The sequence below is a fragment of the Vipera berus genome, assembly GCF_964194415.1.
Source record: "Vipera berus genome assembly, chromosome: 14".
Lineage (NCBI taxonomy): Eukaryota > Metazoa > Chordata > Lepidosauria > Squamata > Viperidae > Vipera > Vipera berus.
The window spans coordinates 2,862,033-2,881,220 of NC_138217.1; the positions used below are offsets into that span (position 1 = coordinate 2,862,033).

General features: G+C 45.1%; 2 protein-coding genes across 2 annotated transcripts; one reads left to right on the forward strand and one right to left on the reverse strand.

Annotated features, from left to right (window-relative positions):
- Positions 1-2,695: 2,695 nt before the first annotated feature.
- Positions 2,696-10,737, forward strand: COQ5 (coenzyme Q5, methyltransferase). Its single transcript, XM_081339238.1, has 7 exons — positions 2,696-2,849; positions 5,001-5,150; positions 5,662-5,886; positions 7,596-7,702; positions 8,540-8,628; positions 10,049-10,160; positions 10,313-10,737. Exons 1-7 carry the CDS (start codon positions 2,699-2,701, stop codon positions 10,412-10,414), a joined length of 936 nt encoding a protein of 311 aa, XP_081195364.1. The 5' UTR covers positions 2,696-2,698; the 3' UTR covers positions 10,415-10,737.
- An 879-nt stretch (positions 10,738-11,616) lies between these two features.
- On the reverse strand, positions 11,617-18,695 carry DYNLL1 (dynein light chain LC8-type 1). Its single transcript, XM_081339321.1, has 3 exons — positions 18,503-18,695; positions 15,667-15,804; positions 11,617-13,871 (listed from the first exon to the last, which is right to left on the reverse strand). The coding sequence occupies exons 2-3, from the start codon at positions 15,796-15,798 to the stop codon at positions 13,734-13,736; spliced, it is 270 nt and encodes an 89-aa protein (XP_081195447.1). The 5' UTR covers positions 15,799-15,804; positions 18,503-18,695; the 3' UTR covers positions 11,617-13,733.
- Between the last annotated feature and the right edge of the window lie 493 nt (positions 18,696-19,188).

The window sequence follows — 19,188 nt, forward strand, 5'->3', positions numbered from 1 at the left end:
GCGTCGTAGACAGAGGCAGTTTTGGGACGCGTTTGGCAAGCCGAGATTTGGGGCCGAAACACGTCGCGGCGTCCTCGCTTCCCCCGCCTGGGGAGGCTGGAGAGAGGGGGTGCCCCCCCCTCGGTCGGTCCGACTTCGAAACTCTGCCAAAAGCCCCATGGCGTCCATTACGTCGACTTCTCGCGAAACTCCGCATTGCACCCCGAAACTGTCAGGTGGCTGGATTAGCAGGGAGGACCATTTCCCAGATTCCTGCCATATGCATGACCTAAATTCTAACTCCTTTGCTGAAGTGATTAATGGTGGCTAAACCGGCCAGGGCACATAACTTTTTGAGCAGTATCGCTCCAGGTCTAGGCGCAAGTTGTTTGTTTTGTAAAATGAAAAGAGTTAGGAAGGCTGGGTTGTTAACTTTGTAATAATGCCGCTTGGGGTGTGTGTGAAAGCCCTAATAAGCAGGCATATACATAGAATGAAGGCTACTGCTAAGCTTGTAAGCCGCCCTGAGTCTTCGGAGAAGGGCGGGATATAAATGGAATTAAAATAATAAATAAATAAATAACTGTTTCAGCTTCGTGTTTGGAGCAGAGTTTTGCTATAAAATGGCTCTTCAAACTTGGCTTGTGGACTTTAACTCCTGGCTGAGGAATTCTGGGAGTTGAAGTCCACAAGTCATAAAAGAGCCAAGTTTGAAGACCCCTGCTATAAAACATTTCAGGCAGATTCTTTGAAGACTCCAATGAAGGGCGATGTTCCCCTTCAAAGGGCCAGCTATCCCACTGGTTGACAGCTCTTTCTCTGAAGAAGTTCCTCCTAATAACTTAGCTTCCCTTGCACAATAGGTGCTATTGCTCTTGATCCCACCCTCTGGGGTAGTATTTTTCAACCTTAGCAACTTTAAGATGAGTGGATTTAATTCCACTTAAGATGAGTGTTTTTAATTCCCAAAGCAAATACCAGAGTTCCATGGCAGCAAAATCCCTCAATCATTCGACTGTACTTGACTTTAAATTGGGCCTTGCAACCTACTGACAATCAGTGAAACTACTGCAAGGTATGTGCTGAAGCAGATTACAACCCCTGTATCTTCAAATCCACTTATATAGAGTGTATTGCAGAAGTCAAGACCCAGTGATGATAGGCATGAATTATTGTCACTGACCCTGACTAGTGCATCAGTGGATGTTGGGTAAAGACTGGCCTTCACCTTCACCTGTTGCTGAAGCAGGAGCAATCACTAGAGCCATTGTTCTTGAACTCCCTGATGTGTTTATGGACAAAAGGCACCTCTGCCCTTCTTTGGGTCGTGTCTAAAATTGCTTCTACCAAATCAGTCCTTCAGACATAGGCTCAACACTTGCACAGTAGCTTTATATATACAGTACCTGAAACAACACTTTATTATGGGCCCAGATAAGAATGCAGCTAAAATGATACAGTGCTTCACCCCAAACTTAACAGATGCCTTCACCCAGAGGTTTCATATGGATGTTGCATTCATGGGGCTCAATCATTCTTTCCCTATGACTATTCTTTGGAACCTGCAACAATACCTCTTTAATCTGAAGGGGGGGGGAAAGACAGGCATGAGCCTGTCTAGCAGGACAGTTGCTGTTAAGAATTTCCTGGTGCATACACAAATTGTTGTCTGAAGAGCAGGCAATGGTAAAGTTCTTGGGCACCTGCATTCTTCATAGAGCAAAACTCAAATCCATCTGGTCCAGCTTCCTGCTTTCCAACATCCCCGTTCAGCCGGTTCCCCTGGGTGGGTTCATTTCCTTAGTCCGATTTTCCAAATTGTTGCAATACACCCAAAGCATAAAGTAACCGTAGGAGTTGAGCTCACACAAATTGCCATGGGTTTAACTGAGCTTGCCTGACTGGTTATTCAGCATTTGACTACCAGCCCCATCATTAGTAGCCATGTTTGGACAGGGCACATTGCCACATGATGCTAAACCAATAGGAATGGTCTGCATGTCACACTAGACCAGAAACATGGCAACTTTTAAGATGTGAGGGCTTCAACTCCCAGAATTCTCCAGCCAGCCACTTAGAGAATTCTGGGAGATGAACATCGTTAAATTGCCAAGTTTGAGAAACAATGTGCTAGACCAGGGGTAGGCAACCTGGCTCTTTTATGACTCATGGACTTCAACTCCCAGAATTCCTGGGTCAGCATAGCTGACCCAGGAATTCTGGGAGTTGAAGTCCATGAGTCATAAAAGAGCCGAGGTTGCCTACCCCTGTGCTAGACCGTGGTTTAAATAATACCAAAGTGTAAAAAATAAATAAATCAGAGGACCATTGAGTGCCGGCAAAAGGAAAAGTCAGGACTGTCACCTAGCAGTCGTCCGGAGGTTTGCAACCCATCCTGGCAATGCTGACTAACCAGATTTGCTGTTGGGTTCGCTCAAGCCAGGAACCTCAACAGCGTCTCCCTCCTCACAGAAGGAACCCCAACCACCATCCACACGACCCTCAGGCTCTGCGGAACTGCAAATTGGAGGAGGCGTGGCTTTTCGGTTACGCACACGTGACCGCCAGCGCTCCGCCCTTCGGGCAGTCTTGCACGGCTGGTTGACAGCTGCCTCCGCCCGCAGGCGGCGATAAACCACGCGCGCATGCTCTGTTTCCCCCGTCGCCCTTTGGCCGAATATGGGAGCGCAGCGAGAGTGACGTCACGTCGCTGGGCAAGATGGCGGCCTCCGTGCTGGCTATTTCGGGCCGCGGCTGGGTCAGTTGCGGGACGCGGGGCCTTTTGTGGGGTCTTTGGCGGGGCCTGTGCAGCGGCGGAACCACGCACTTCGGGTTCCAGGAGGTGTCGGAGGAGGAGAAAGGAGAAAAAGGTGAGGGGGCCGAGCAACCCTGGCTGCTCCCGGGATGCCCAGATCCCGTCTTGGCCGGGTTCCAAGATGGAACAGGGCTACGGGTAATACTTGGGGCCAGGGTAGGTGTGTCTAATGCAGGGGTAGGCAACCTTGGCTCTTTTATGACTCGTGGACTTCAACTCCCAGAATTCCTGAGCCAGCATGGCTGGCTCAGGAATTCTGGGAGTTGAAGTCCACGAGTCATAAAAGAGCCAAGGTTGCCTACCCCTGGTCTAATGGCACAGCTTGCCCGGGAGCGTCTTTAATTCTCTCTTCTGGCGTTCTACGCCCCCCAGCGAGCACAGAGATCTACCACTGTAAAGTGGGCGGCTGACGCTGGCCCTTCTGTGATTATGGTGGCTGGGTTCGGTACTATAGGTGCTCTTGGTACCATGGGGTTATGGCTCTCACATCGTGTACAAAAATGAGGACCCAGATTGTTGGGGGCAATAAGCTGACTTTGTAATAATGCCGCTTGGGGTGTGTGTGAAAGCCCTAACAAGCAGGCATATACATAGAATGAAGGCTACTGCTAAGCTTGTAAGCCGCCCTGAGTCTTCGGAGAAGGGCGGGATATAAATGTAATTAAAAAAAAACACCGATAAACGAGCTTTCCTTCGTTGTCTAATTTGGGTTTCCGAACCGGGAAGATTGTTACAAGGGGAGGTGCATTTGCGCAATAACCCCCCCTCCTTTTCAGGTACGCTTTTATTACTTTCTGAATGGGCTCTATCGCTTCTGGCTGTATTCTGTATTGGGTGATGCATGGTGGTGGTCCTGCCTTTACTTGAATTGTAACTGGGGTAGCTCCCTTTAACAATCCCACTTTGGTGGGATCCCATCCCCAGCGGTATATAAGTCTAATAAAGATAAAGATAGAGAGGCTGGTAGGCTCCTAAGATCTGCATGCAGCTAGATTTCTTTTTCAATTGTGCACATCATGGTAAAATGTGGGTGTTTGAGTGGGATGTCTAAGTGGAGCCCTTTCTTAGTGCACTTAATGGTGCCCCCAGTGTACAAAGCAGGTCTCTGCCCATAAGGGATAGAGGGGATTGAGGGCAGACGGTGTAATGGGTGTTCTAGAGAGAAAGGGCCAACTTCAGCCTTTAAGTTGCCTGTGAACTTGACCGGGATAATTTTCCCTCCCTCCTATAAGGTAAAGGTAAAGGTTCCCCCGCACATGTGTGCTAGTTGTTTCCGACTCTAGGGTTTGTGGACATAGACTCTGCTTTTTTATGTTTTCCTCAGTGTACCAATTACTTTATATTGTTGTGTGTTATAATGTGCATATCATGTTTTAATCTTGTGAGTTGTTTGGAGTTGGAGGATTTAGAAACTTGACAAATAAAATATATATGACAGATTTAAGGTGCTGGTACTTACCTTTAAAGCCCTACATGGCTTAGGCCCGGGATATTTGCAGGACCGTCTGCTGCCGGGGACGACTTCCCATCGCCCGGTGCACTCACAGAGAGGGCCTCCTCAGGTGCCGTCGGCCAGACAATGTCGGCTGGCGACCCCCAGGGGGAGGGCCTTCTCTGTGGGAGCGCCAGCCCTGTGGAACCAACTCCCCCTTGTGCTCCGGATGGCCCCGGATCTCCGGTCCTTTCGCCGCGGCCTTAAAACTTTCCTTTTTCATCAGGCTGACCTGGACTGACGACAGGGTTTTTTAAAATGTTTTAATTTTTAATTGTTTAATTTATTTTGGGGCTGTTTATTTAATTTCTCTTAACTTTTGTATTGTTGCTTTTATTGTTGTTAGCCGACCTGAGGGCGGTATATAAGTCCCAAAAATAAATAAATAAATATGCTTAGCTCATCTTATGGTATATTATTTAAATATATAGATATTCCTAGTAAGTTTGATTTCTGTCAAAATGGTATAGATATTATATCAGCGATACCCAACCTTTCCGGGTTTGTGAACCAGGGCCGGTGGCAGGCGGGGGGGGGACGGTTGGGGGGGAGAGGGAATGGTTCCATGGAAGCAGTGGATGCGCGCACTCACCTGCCGCTTGCATGGCCCAATTTCAAACAGCTGCAGCCCAGTACCAGCCTATGGCCCAGGGGTTGGGGATCCCTGATATAGATAACAAAAGTTACCTTATTTTGAAAAAATGAAAATTTCAGTTTACCAGGTGTTTGAAAATGTGGCAGAGAAGTACGATATAATGAATGATTCGATGAGTCTGGGAATCCATCGTATTTGGAAGGACGCCCTGCTGCGTCAGATGAACCCTTATCCAGGAGCCCAATTAATTGATGTTGCTGGCGGGACAGGTAAGTGCCGTAGAATCCTCGGACTTGAAGGGACCTCAGAGGTCTTCTACTCCCACCCCCCTGCCCAAGGCAGGCATCCTTATTCCACCCTAAATGGTTGTCCAGCCTTTTGCAGCATTCACAAGCCCCATCCAAATTTAGTTTAGTTTGAGAATGTGAAGCACTCAGATGAACCTCAGTAATAATTACAACAACAACAACAACAAAATTGTAATGTGCGTGTGCATAGACTGTACTTCTCAATCAGCAGGGGTGTCAAACTGGCGGCCTGTGGGCCAGATGGGTCATATGCAGGCCACGCCCATTCTGGCTCCACAAAGGCAAAAAACGTCACGATACATCATGTGATGCAATTGAGTTTGACATCCGGGTCAATCAGCAACCTTAAAGCTATTGGAAAGAGTGGTTTGAATGATTCTGTGTGCAATACCTTCGTCCCTACCTTCCTATTACTTAATTTCGAGGGGAAAGAAATCTCACGTTTTGAATCTTCTTTTCAAAACAAATTCAGGTGACATCGCCTTTCGATTTATCAATTATGTTCGTTCCCAGCGGGAGTATCAGATCCAGCGGAAGCTGAGAAACCATCAGAACTTATCATGGCAGGAGATTACCCAGCTTTACCAGGAAGAGGAGAATGGCTCACTAGGGGGATCCCACGCAGTGATCTGTGACATTAACAAAGAGATGGTGAAGGTTGGGAAGCAGAAATCTCAGCAGCTTGGTTACTCTGAAGGTAACGTTATTATTTGAACAGTGAAGATTTAAATCAAGACTGGTGTGTTTGTGAACGTGTTTCCTTCTGGTAGGCCGATATTTCCTGTGAAACAAGCGGTCTGGGCCCCCTTCCCTGCGTAGTAGGACAGGGAAGCCTGAGGCCTCAGAACCAAAATGACTCGTGATTCTCCCCAGCTGAGTTCTAGATTGTTTTCCACCTATAGACAAATTTTGCCAGACTGAAGGCTCCACTATCTGCATCTATCCTATGTTCCTGGAACTATTAGGGAGGGCTGCCTCTTTCACACACGATACGTGGGCTGAATGGCTTCCTCCTTCTCTAGAACGAGCCCTCTCGCCTGGGAATTCATCGTACAAGTAATCCTCGCCTTACAACAGTTCATTTAGTGACTGAAGTTACAGCGGCATTGAAAAAGTGACATGACCGTTTTTCAGATTTTCAACATCCTTATAGTTAAATGATCAAACTTCAGATGCTTGGCAACTAGCATGTTTTTATGACAGTTGCAGTGTGCCAGGAACATGTGATCACTTTTTGTGATCCTCTGACAAGCAGTCAGTGGGGAAGCCGGATTCACGTAACAACTGCGTTACTAACGTAACAACTGCAACGATTCACTTAGAACTGTGGCAAGAAACGTACCTAACAGATGTCTTACTTAGCAACAGAAATTTTGGGCTGAATTGTAGTCATAAGTCGAAGACTACCTGTACTACATTCCATCACAGACCAACCCTTGTAAGCATAAGTGAGCATGTAGATTTGTTTTTTTCTCCTTTTGACTCTGAAACTTTTCAGCTCATTCACTCAGGAACCACTCAGGAACGGAGTGGGCAGTGCATTGGGATCGCCTGCCTCTGCCACACGAGCCTCCCGCAAGCCACGTGGCTGCACAGCGCATCCAGATTGCCTGCCTAGGCCTCTGTGCTCAGCCTTACCTGCACTGTGCCAAAGGGCTGGTGGGCTGCGGCTACTGCCAGACCCCATTGGCTCCCGTTACACATATATGACAGTTTCTACATTTTGCAGGCAGACTTTTCAATACATGCTGTTACTCTGCTTGACCAGAAATAGGATGGCTAACAATAAATCTATTATAATCATTGACAAGCAGGTCTTATGTATAACCCAGCCAGAATGTAATGTGTGCTGTGGTTTCTGAGTAAAATACCCTGTAAGATAGTGGTTTTTTGTTGGTGGTGGCTGCGAAGTCGTGTCTGACCATCGTGACCCCATGGACATAGGAATGTTGTCCAAGATAGTGATAGGACAATGTAAATCAAGCATAAGTAGGGTCCAGCCCATTTTTTTCAGTAATTAGAATGAGAAATGTGCCCCCTCTCCCCGATTTTAGCTAGCTTAATTGAGAAATAAAGCTGTAAATCATGATACAGAAATGGAGAAAATGTATAGTTTCCCTAAATTACAGTTAACCTCTCATAAATTGTTTGGGGGGATAAAATGGAGACCCCCACCTAACCCTTGTTTTGTTCTTAGAAGTCTAGAAAAAATGCATGTATATATCATGTCACTGATTAGTGATTACTGTTGTTACAGTAACAAAAATTGCACACTTTCATATTGTACTGTTAACTTTACCATTTATACTTTCAACTTATTTTCATAAAATATTGATGATCTTTAATGAAAGATCTCTTTTGCCTTTGAACGGGCACTGACCCAATTCCATTTCTCATTCTTTGAAGGATTGTCCTGGGTGGTGGGGGATGCTGAAGATCTTCCCTTTGACGATGACAAGTTTGATTTTTATACAATTGCTTTTGGTATCCGTAATGTCACTCATATGGAGCAGGTGAGCGAGTGGTCCTATTGGTGGGGGGTGGGGGCGACTGCTAGATTTATATTTTTGTCTTTTCTCCAGTCACTCAAGGTGGTGTTCTTTCACCTCCTAGTCCCATCTCACCCACCCACCTCGGGTAACAATAACCTGGTCAGGTATTTGGGGGAAAAAGAATGATTGGTCCAAAGTCACCCAGTCAGTGGCCATTTGCACCTGCATCATCATCATCTTATTCCTTCCCTAACAGTTACACCACTCCAGCATTTCGTATCATCTTCATTGCTCAAACCTGGCAGTTTCTCTTATACTGCCTTTCAATGGAGAATCTTGAAAAAAAGTTTTCCAAAATTTCAAGGAATTAATAGGCTATTGTTTAATCTAGATCAGGGGTGTCAAACTCAATTCCATTGAGAGCCACATCAGTATTGCGGTTGCCCTCAGGGGGCCGGGTGGGTGTGGCCTGGGTGGGCGTGGCCTACTGGGTGGGCGTGGCTAGAGTGCGTATGGCCTACTGGGTGGGCATGGCCAGCTCTACATCGTTGGCATCAAGGGTGCCTATGGGGGCCTGGGCAGGAGTGGGACAGATCTGAGGGTCTCTGGCAGGAGGAGGGTCTCTGGGCCAGGGCCAAGGCAGTGGGGGCCGTTCCCTCACTGTTTCCAGGATGGCTTCGCGGGCCGCATGAAACCACTTCGCAGGCCGGATCTGGCCCCCGGGCCTTGTGTTTGACATGTTTAATCTAGATGTCACCTCTTCCGCCCCAAACCTCCACCGTATGAGCTCAGAATGCAGCCGTGTGAAGGATCAGAATATTCCTGCTTACTCTGGGTTTGTTTCCTGTGTGCTTCCAGGCGCTTCAGGAGGCTTATCGAATCCTGAAACCAGGAGGGCGTTTTCTCTGCCTTGAATTCAGTCACGTCAACAATGCCCTTCTTTCCAGGTTGACATAAAGGATTTCTTTTCATTCCCCCTTAAGTAAATAAGTACTGTGACAGTGTGAGACATTTCCTGTTTATTGAATGCAGTACAGCATGGGTCATTGGTCAACTACTCATTCAATGGCCGAGTGGTGGTCAGCTCACAATTATGACATCACACTATCCTGTGGCCATGAGGTTGCCTTTTGCCACCTTCTTTACACGCAAGATCAGTAGGGAAGCCGTCAGGTCACAAATGACAACCACAGGACATCCTTGCTTAATGGCAACTGGAAGTGCTGGAGTTTCTGTTGCTAAGCAGCGTGGTCACGTGATACTGCCTCTTAGGACAATGTCCCTTAGTGATGGAAATTCCTGTCCCAATTAAGTGAGACTATCTGTACATATTTCATTCAAAGATGGTCTCTTTCAGTTGATGACAACACTCAAAGGTTTGGTTTAGGAAAACCGTAAAAAGCAGAAATAGAGTAACAGTATTTTCTTAGCCAAGGTTGAATAATTTAACCGTTTGATCTGAAAAACTAGAAGTATCTTTAATCAAATGCAATTCCCAGAACTGGATGTAATATTCTATGTAGGGAAGAATGACACTTTATATTGACACTTTATTTTTGATGATGCAAATTCATTAATGACTAGGAGAAAGAGATGGACAGAATGCCTGGTTATCATCTTTGCAGAGGATATACAGGTGGTCCTTGGTTAATGACCATTTGTTCGGTGGCTGTTTGAAGTTACAGTGGCACTGAATGAATGCTACTTATGCCTAGTCCATAATGTTATGGCTGCGGCAACACCTCCATGGCATGTACAGGTAGTCCTCAATTTATGACCATAATAGAGCCTGCCATTATGTTGTAAAGCAGATCATCACATGACCAATTTTATGACCGTTTTTACAGTGGCTGTTAAGTGAATCACCATGATTGTTAAAAATGAATCCAGTTCTGCAGTAAATGCTGCACTCATTAAGCAAACCAATTGTTTGTCATGTGGCATTTTTGCTGAATACCAGAAATGGTGGTTTTCAGCAAAATAGTCCTAAATCATGGTGACATGACTGCAGGATGTTGCAAATGGCTGTAAATGTGGGATGGTTGTTGGCACCCAACTGCAGTGATGTGACCATGGGTGAGTGTGGGTCGTAAGTAACTTTGCGGGGCCATCATAACTTCAAACAATTATTAAGTGAACAGTGATAAGTCGAGGACTATCTGTACTCCCTGTGAAAAACTAGTTGCTAGAACAGATTAGATCCCTCTCCCCAAGAAAATTCAAAGGCAAACAAAAGCCTATTGGCCCCTATTCAGAGTTTACTTTCAACATGTGAAAATTTGCCCCTGAAGTCAAGCTACTTGTGGAAAGTTTAGTCTGGATAGGTTGCATCCAGTACCTCTGTTAACTTTAATATTTTCTTTTCAGTCTGTATGATCTCTATAGCTTCCAAGTCATCCCTGTGCTGGGAGAAATTATTGCTGGTGATTGGAAATCCTACCAGTATCTTGTAGAAAGCATAAGGCGCTTTCCAGCTCAGGTAAAACAAGTCCTTCATATTAATCTGAACATTAAAATTTCGGTCTTATATGTAGAGAGTAAGTTCAGTTGCACTTGCTCCTAAAATGTGTTAAGAACATCAGTAACCCAAGTTCAGCACTAAATGCTACATTTACCGTTTCTTTGTTTTAGGAGGAATTCAAGGAAATTATTGAGGAAGCAGGCTTTCTGAAGGTGGACTATCAAAACCTGACGTCTGGCATGGTGGCCATTCATTCTGGCTTCAAGCTGTGATTACCCTTTTTTGTACTGAGGGAAAAACATTAAGTTTCAAGTCAGGACAAAACAAAGCAACTATTTTCAACTGTGCTTATTTAAAACTTTTTAAAAATAGTTTTACTGGATACTATATAGTTCATTTGAAACCTGGCCATTGAAGTACTGTGCAGCCTTCAGAAATGTTTCAATCATGTCACCCAACTATGTTGTGGCCGAAGAGATGGAAGAAGTGAATGGAAGCCACGTTTACTGTTTTAAAGGTCCAGCCTTCTATCAAGAGATGTAGGATTACTTGATGTATTAGAATTAGTATTTAAATTTTCAATTGTTTATCTTTGTTTTCTGAAGTGCAGGATGTTTTATATTATGAGGCGTCTTCAAGAAAAAAAATGAAATTTCACATTCTAGTGGTAGCAGTTGTAAGCCAATTACTGGGAAGTTTGCAAACCACTGAATAGTCTCTCATCATCTACACAGTTTAGAGCAGGGCTTTCCAACCAGTGGTACAGGTACCACCTGTGGTACATTGGCACTTGGCAGGTGGTACGCGATCATCCTAGAAAAGTGGTAGCGGGGGAAGGGAATGAGCTGAACCGGTGGCAGCACCGCACAAGCCTGAGCGAGAGACGGCTGGAGCTGCAGGGCTGTCAGGGCTCAGCGGAAGTGCCAGGATCAGTGCCAGGTTCCAGCTGGAGCTCGGCGCTGATCCTGGTGCTTCTGCTGAGCCAAGAAGCGCCAATCAGCTGGAATGTGGCAGCATCTCCAAGGTCTTGTGATTTAATTTTAATTTAATTTAATTTAATTAGATTTATATACCGCCCTTTCCCGAAGGACTCAGGGCGGTTTACAGGGTATTTAAAATCAGCAATACAAAATACAAAAGTTAAAAAACAATTTAAAAAGATTAAATTATCCCTTAAAATAAAAACCCCAGTTAAAAATTCTCAGCCTGGGCCAGAAAGCTCAAACAGCCAGGTCTTCAGGTCCCGGCGGAATGAACGAAGGTTGGGGGCAGTCCTAAGTCCTACATTCAGATGCTTGGCAACTGATTCATATTTATGATGGTCACAGTGTCCCAGGGTCATGTGAAGTGACCAAAACCTGCTGCAACCACCCAGCGGGGGGGGGGGGGGGGAATAAAAACCAAACAACCCCACCCCCGCTGCCAATCCTCAACAGAAATGCTCACAACAATGAAAACCTTGGACAGGAGGAAGAGCGCCACCAGGCGGGCAGGCAGGCGTCTTGCTCGGCTGTGGCTTGGGGGGCACTTTTTTCAGTGCCATTGTAACTGAACAGTCACTAAGCCAACTGCTGTAAGTCAAGGACTACATGTACGTCATCACTTTTTTCCTCTTTTTTTGGTCATCAAGTTTTTGACACCTTGCTAGGTCACTGGTGGAACTCGGATGTTGCCATATCGTAAAAGTGGTACAATAGGTGAAAAGGTTGAAAAGCCCTGGTTTAGAGAATGTTTTAGCAAGTGATTTATCCTGGTGTAATGCTGCTGAGCTTTCACTCAAGCTGAAAAACTAGCTTAGCTCAGTGGGATATGCACTGTTAAAACTCTAAGAGGTTTATGACCCAATTGCATGGTACCAAACCAAGATTAACTTTAACACGCAGTCTCCTTCAAGTTGAGGTAATAGATTCCATGAGCACATCCACGCAGCTTCCTTGCAACAATGCAGATTTGCCATTGCTGCTTTCTGGGATATTTTTTTGCAATTCTCCAGTCTACCACCCTGGAATTCTATCGTCCAGGTACAGACCAAGTGTGATCTTACTTAGCTTCTGGGTAGCAAGCTGAGAGCTGTCACTTTCTGAGGTCAAGCACATACATTTGGTTATAAATCATGGTTTACAAAAGCTAATTACAAGGTTTGTATGAAGCCTGGAACATACACACAGTTTAATAATATGACAGTGTCGTGTTGGGTACTATCATGCACCAAGTTCCTCTAATATAAACTGTTACATTGGTTTAAGAGTGTTAAAAGTTTACTGCAGGGTAACTTGCTTCCAAGCACAATATACCTACGGAGGAAGGAATAAACCAGCAAATCTCTAGGATAAAAAAGCTGTTTTAGTTTTAAAAAACTTTTTAAAACTACTGGTAACAAACATTTTTACATTTAAAAGGCATAAAATATTTCCATGGTTAATTCACTATCGGTGTTATCCCCTCTTTGATACTTAAGGATATCCCATGTACTATTTGAACTTTATCTAACAAATGCATATTATTTCCATTAGTGCTTCCTTCATACACATTGCTTTTGGACCATAAACTTTCAGTGACGAAGGAAAAACTTGGTACTCAATTAAACCTGCTATTTGTCTGTCCCAACCTGAAGCAGAGCTGGATGCTGCAACATGTCAACTAATCCATTACGGAGGTGTATAAGCAGGACAATTAGATCCCTCTCATCAAGCGAGAAGCATGTTTTTCCAAGTGTGGAATGCTCTAGTCTAGTCCTTAAAATGTACTGAAACATTCAGCACTCATTTCCTGAGATAATCTGCTAGACTTTCTTTCAACCTCAGGTCTTTATTAAGTACTGTGTTAATATACACAATTACTGTACTGAGCTATCTAGCACGTAAGGTTAATAATACTTAAAGCTGAAGCTGTATAGAGGCAACAAGCTCTGTACAATTTTGCTTATCTAACATATAGAGATATTTAACCAAAAATGCTCTAATTAAGCATTCATAAACTGCATATGGAGGATTTCAAATATTTTTTAAATCATCCCATTACAGGACATTCTCTTGCACAGATGTGCTTCTAAAGTAAGTCTTGAGTTAGAAGAATTCTATTTTGTGCTCTCTTAACAGCTGTGTTTAAAAAGCATTTGAAGCCGATAAAATTAAATGCAAGAAACCTGGATATGTTAGCTGATACAAGAAAGCATTTTCAAATTTTAACTCAAATATAATTTGACTGAGCCTACCAAACTTTGGAGCTGAGCTTGGAAAACACTAGTTGCTTAAGCTAAACAATTTTCAGCTTCAGTGTAATGTAGAACTCCACTAGTTCTATGGAAGAGCTACCCCAAATATAGAAATATTAAAGGATAAATACCCAACAGTTTTATTAGAAAACGTGGATGGATTGTTTTAGAAAGAAAATACATACAAGCTTACGTTTTGGCTATTTTTTATGGCCACAACAAAAACACAAATTGGTACATAGGAGTACCTGTCATTAAAACAAAAGGCTTGAAGATCAAAGTATGTTCCCTGGGGAAGGCTGAAGACTTCAGTCTATTTGGAATTAGCGTGCAGTCCTGTATCCGAATGCATATTTGGGTGAAAAAGTCCCATAATTCTAACCAGATTTGAAAAGGAGAATAGCAACTTGGCCCAGGTAAAAGTAGATGAAGTGTTTGGTCTCGTGAGTCACATAGCTGCCAAAATTTCTTCCCACAATGCAGTGCCAAGTAGGATTGTATTTCTTGTCAAACTCCTGGAAGAGAATCCCTTAAAATCTTAGCATCATAGATGTTAATATTTTCATTCACTCCATTATACTGGAAAGGATGTCTTAATTCAAAGTTACTGACCTAACTCTTGAGCAAGTTTTAGTTCCAGCATATCCTTCACCAATTCCTTTTTTTTGGTGTGTAGACAAAAGGTGACAACCCCAAGCCCTTAAACATTTGAAGTGATAATAAAATGCAAGAACTCATATGACCATGTTAGCCAATTCTGCAGTTTCTAGGGAAACTTTATAAAGGCATCTATGCATTATTTTTTCCAGTAATTAAATCAGTATGTGCTACTGATAACACTTTCAGCTTTATGTAAAATATTAGAGATGCAAACTCTTATGGTTCTGGGACATCCTGGTATCTTCCATGCCTTTGGGCCACCCTGATCCAGGAGCAATTTTCTGAACTGGAAGTGGCCCATTTGGTTCTGAGGATATGTGTCTGGAAAACCAGGGATCAGTTCTGGAGCAGCATAGTTCAGAAGAGCAGCTGAATATAGTTGAGTTGAAAAGGTTGTAATCCCACAGTGGCAGGATTTGTATATACCAAAAAAGCATAGAGGAGTAACAGTAGGGCTAGGACTCGACAAAGGGAGGCTCAGCTAATCTCAATGTATACATAGTTGTACTTTGACAATAAAGATTCATTCATTATCACTGAAAGCCATGACTGATGCACTGAACCAGAGAATCTTGCTTACAAAGGACTAAAGGTAAAGGTTCCCTCGCACATGCGTGCTAGTCGTTTCCGACTCTAGGGGCCGGTGCTCATCTCCCTTTCAAAGCCGAAGAGTCAGCGCTTGTCCGAGGACGTCTCCGTGGTCATGTGGCCGGCATGACTAGACGCCAAAGGCGCACGGAACGCTGTTACCTTCCCACCGTAGTGGTCCCTATTTTTCTACTTGCATTTTTACGTGCTTTCGAACTGCTAGGTTGGCAGAAGCTGGGACGAGTAACAGGCGCTCACTCTGTTATGTGGCACTCGGGATTCGACCCGCCAAACTGCCGACCTGATTGACAAGCTCAGCGTCCTAACCCATTGAGCCACCGCGTCCCTTGTTACAAAGGACTAGCATCATTAAATTGATTTTTATGAGTACCCGCATACCTTTTCACTCAATTGATCTTTTACAAAAACCTACTATCTCATATTAATCTATGCATCCTGGGATATTACATTGGATAATAAAAAAAATATTTACATTGCTAGTTGTTAAGGCATTAAGTTTAAAGATTTCATCACTTAGTATTTTTCTATGCTTAGACTCTTACTAGTCAGCTAAATGCAGAAGATTGTAGCTGTGTAGTTATACAAAACCCACCAATTTGGGAACCAAATTTTCTGAAGAACTTGTTCAGAAACTTCCATCCTCCCTCTAGGTTTATGTCAAACATCCTCAGGACCTTGTCATTCAACAGACAGTTTCCAAGTATCTGGAAGTAAATACCCCAAACTTGAAATATACTGAGAGTTGTCCGGCCTTGAAACAGGCTTGTATGGTCCAGGATAAGAATGCAGCAAATAATTTCTGTGCAGAGAATTTTACTTCCTGAAGTCACCAAACCCACCCTGCAAATTCTGTTACACATCTGGCATGGTGCAACATGGTGCAACAAATTTCTTTCTATTCACTCAAGTAATATCTTTTTTGCCAGCTAGGACTTGGTATTACTTCAATATTTATAATCTCAGTTTAGATTATATTCTTGACAATTCCTTTTCTAAATTAAAATTCTAAGCTAGTAGTATGAGATGATGGTTCAGAACTACCTTCTTTATGTGAGCAGCAATATCTTTCTCAATGTTATATTTTTCCAAGGCCTGTGTAGCACACTCCACAGAGTCCTGCTGCATCTCTTCAGACATATCTGCATTTTTGATCACTGCCTTTCGATCACTCATGATTACCTACAAAGAATGAGAAATGATTATTTAATTCATCTGTCCTGCAAACAATATTGTTCAAAAGCTTAATTTTTAGAAGCAGTGATAGGGTCTTTTTTAAAATACAAAGGTTTAGCCCAGAGAGAAAAACAAACCTACTCATATTTAGCAGTCATTGTTTAATGATACACTAAGTCATGGGAGTCAAACTCGCCATGTCATGTGACATGTTGCAACACATCACAACTTTTTCTGCACTGCGGGAACTGGGGTGGGCGCAGCCTCCGCATGATGCAACCAGCCCTTGGGCCAGTTTGACACCCCTGCACTAAGTGATGTGGTCATAAAATATGATATCACATGACTGCCAATTTATGACAAGTTACGGCAGTTCCCAGGTGTTGAATCCAGCATAGTTGCAGTGTCCCATGGTCATGATTTATCACTTGCGATCTGCTGCTGACCTCATTCTATTTGCTTGCAAGAAGCCAGCAGTGAAGGTTGCAAATGGCTATTATGTGAGTACAGAACACTGCAACAATAATTGCTAGCTTATTCCCAAGCACCCAAATAGCGATCATGTGACCACAAGGGCACTGCAATGGCCACAATTACTAGGAACAGTCATAAAATTCCCTTGTTCAGTTCTATCAAAACTTTGAACAGTTGCTGTAAGAGGGTTGTTCAACAAGGACTATCTGTAATTATTTTTGGCAAGCTTAAAATATGCAACAACCTGACAAGTACTCAGAATCCTTCTCCTGGAAAGGATCAATATACAAAACATTCACATCAAAAGCATGGTTGGATTTCATTTCCGTATGATGGGAGACCACCAGGATATATCATCTGTAGACTAGCCTGGGAAGTTTGAAACATGCACTTTCTGTAAGAAAGCAGACTGTGTATGTCACAGGTGTCAAACTCGACACGTCACATGATGTGTCGTGACATATCGCAACTCTTTTTTGCATTGCCGGCAATGGGGTGGATGAAACCGGCCTGCAGGCCGCGGGTTTCACACCCGTGGTCTATGTGCTCAGAGATGTTGAGACTTCTTTACCTCTCCTTGCTACCATAGCTACAACCTATACACTACTAAAATAAGCACAGGTATCTTTTTGTTTCATGCATTGCCTTGTAATAAGCAGAATCTGACTGCTCATGGGGGTCTTTTTTTTACTCCACCCACTTGCAGGTGAGCAGTTACCTTTTGCACAAAAAGGCTGGTTGGTCAGGCTCGCCAGAGATACAATTCTCCATTATTTCAATAACCCCTGCAGTGCTATATCCCAAATGTTAACTCTTTCATACCAAATCCATCTAGCAACGTGTCTCCTAACCTAATGGACCTACCTCACTGTTCAACCGCTATTATCCCCCACAAAAAGTATCTTAATTTTCGACGCCACAAACCACCACCCACCAATACTCCCTTCAAACCCAAATATTCTTTCCTTCTACGGATGAGCACCCACCATTTCAATATTCCTTGAAAGAAGTGGGGAGAAACCTTGTTATTTTAGTATTAGCAGTAGGCTGCCTCAGTAGGATTCCCTCCTCAGTCACCTAACTGGCTCTCAACCCTGGTGTTGATTTGGTCAGTGATTTGTTACCAGTTATTACACTGTAAACCAGAATGTTATTACTGAAAAGCTCTAGATTCTTTAGGCACTATATAAAGATTATTTCTACCTAGGCACTATGAACCCATTTATATAAAACAATAAAGCTATATTTTATTAAGAAAAACGACAAAGCCTCAGATTAGACACAAGGAACGCTTCAAAACTGCCCATCAAAATCTAGCCATTAGGTAGAACAGCTGAGGAGCTATCAGGCCACCCATCCCCTTTCCCAAATCCCTTCAGATTTGTTTCCCCCTCTGCACCATTTCTCCTCCTTCCCCTTCGTTCCCCTGCAAGGATCTTCTAGCGCGGGCACGACCATTCTTTGCCCCCGAATTTTTATTTATTTTTATTTATTTTAATCCCATTTATATCCCGCCCTTCTCCGAAGACTCAGGGCGGCTTACACTCAAAGCACAAATCAATGTGCTTAGCAATAGCCTTCATTCTATGTATCTGCCTGCTTATTAGGGCTTTCACCCCCCCCCCAAGCGGCATTATTACAAAGTCAGCTTAATTGCCCCCAACAATCTGGGTCCTCATTTTACCTACCTGGGAAGGATGGAAGGCTGAGTCAACCTTGAGCCTGGTGGGACTCGAACCTGCACTAATTGCAGGCAGCTGGTGTTACCTAAGGAGGCATTAGCCCACTGCTCCACCAAGGCTCTTAAATTAAATCACTGCCCCCCATACGCCTCCCCCCCACAAAAAAACCCCTCGCGCTTCCTCCACGAGGCCAACACGCAGGACAGCCGCAGATGCCTTGCAACCCAATACGTTTCTCTGGGGGTGCCGGGCAAAATAACGCGGCGCTCCACACAGATTTTTTTTGCGGGGGGGGGGGGCAGCCCCAAACCGTCCGCCAGGCGGGCAGGCGGGCAGGGAGGGAGGCCGAGTTGGAGGCGCTTCTGCCGGGTTCCGGCGGAGGCCCCCCCCGCTCCAGCTCCTCGCAGCGGGCACCGGCCGGCCTCATCCGCTCGCTCCCAACCGGCGAAAACGTTCCCCGCGTGTCGAGAGGGCCCCGCGGATCTGAGCGGAGCGACCAGCGTCCCCAGACTCCGCCGGAGGCCCTCACCGCGCCCTGCTCCCCTCACCGTGCGCTGGTGCGGCCGCCGCTGCTGCTGCTGCCGGGCTGCTTCTGAGGAGAGCGGGAAGGGACGTCGGTGGAGCCGCTGAGCAAGCTGGCAGCTGGGCGCTCCTCCGGCTCCCCCGTCGCCCTGAGGAAAAGCCCGCGCGCGCGCTCGGCAGCCCTGCCCGCCTCGAATGCCGCCCGGCCGCCGGCCTCGCCCCTCCCCCCCTCCGGCCCGCGGCCACGCCCGACGCGCCGCGCACCGTCCCGCAGGCAACGGTCATTGGCGGCAACAATACGCCTCGCGGCCCATTGGCTGGAGCGCCCCCGCCTCCCTCCGGGTTTTATTGTGGCATTTTATTGCGGGCCGGCATGCACCGCGCCGGCGTCCGTTGCCGTGGCGACGGGGCCAGGCGGTTCCAGAGCCTGTCCGGGCACGTGGCGGCCGAGTTGCCGCCGAGCGAACCGGTTGAACGAAACGGAATGGAATCCTCACGAAACCAATACTTCAAAAGGAATTCCTTTTATTTTGGGTCACCTCTACCTTTTTGGTGAGCCATCTGTCAGCCGTGTTATACGAAAAAGAAATTCGATACCAGAGGTAGAGTTTCTCGGAGCGTAGGCAGAGATTCCCCTCCTCGGAGAAAGGTCTCCCAATGAGTTTCGCCAGGTCCTTCTCTAGGTCAGTGCTTCTCAACCTCAGCAAGTTTA

Bases quoted from the DNA above. Each gene is read 5' to 3' on its own strand.
- COQ5 (XM_081339238.1), top strand. From the start codon at position 2,699: ATGGCGGCCTCCGTGCTGGCTATTTCGGGCCGCGGCTGGGTCAGTTGC. The intron at 5,887-7,595 runs GTAACGTTATTA...CATTCTTTGAAG, and splicing joins GCAGCTTGGTTACTCTGAAG to GATTGTCCTGGGTGGTGGGG. The intron at 8,629-10,048 runs GTTGACATAAAG...TTTTCTTTTCAG, and splicing joins AACAATGCCCTTCTTTCCAG to TCTGTATGATCTCTATAGCT.
- DYNLL1 (XM_081339321.1), bottom strand. From the start codon at position 15,798: ATGAGTGATCGAAAGGCAGTGATCAAAAATGCAGATATGTCTGAAGAG. The intron at 13,872-15,666 runs GTAGTTCTGAAC...ATTCTCTTCCAG, and splicing joins TTGCTGCTCACATAAAGAAG to GAGTTTGACAAGAAATACAA.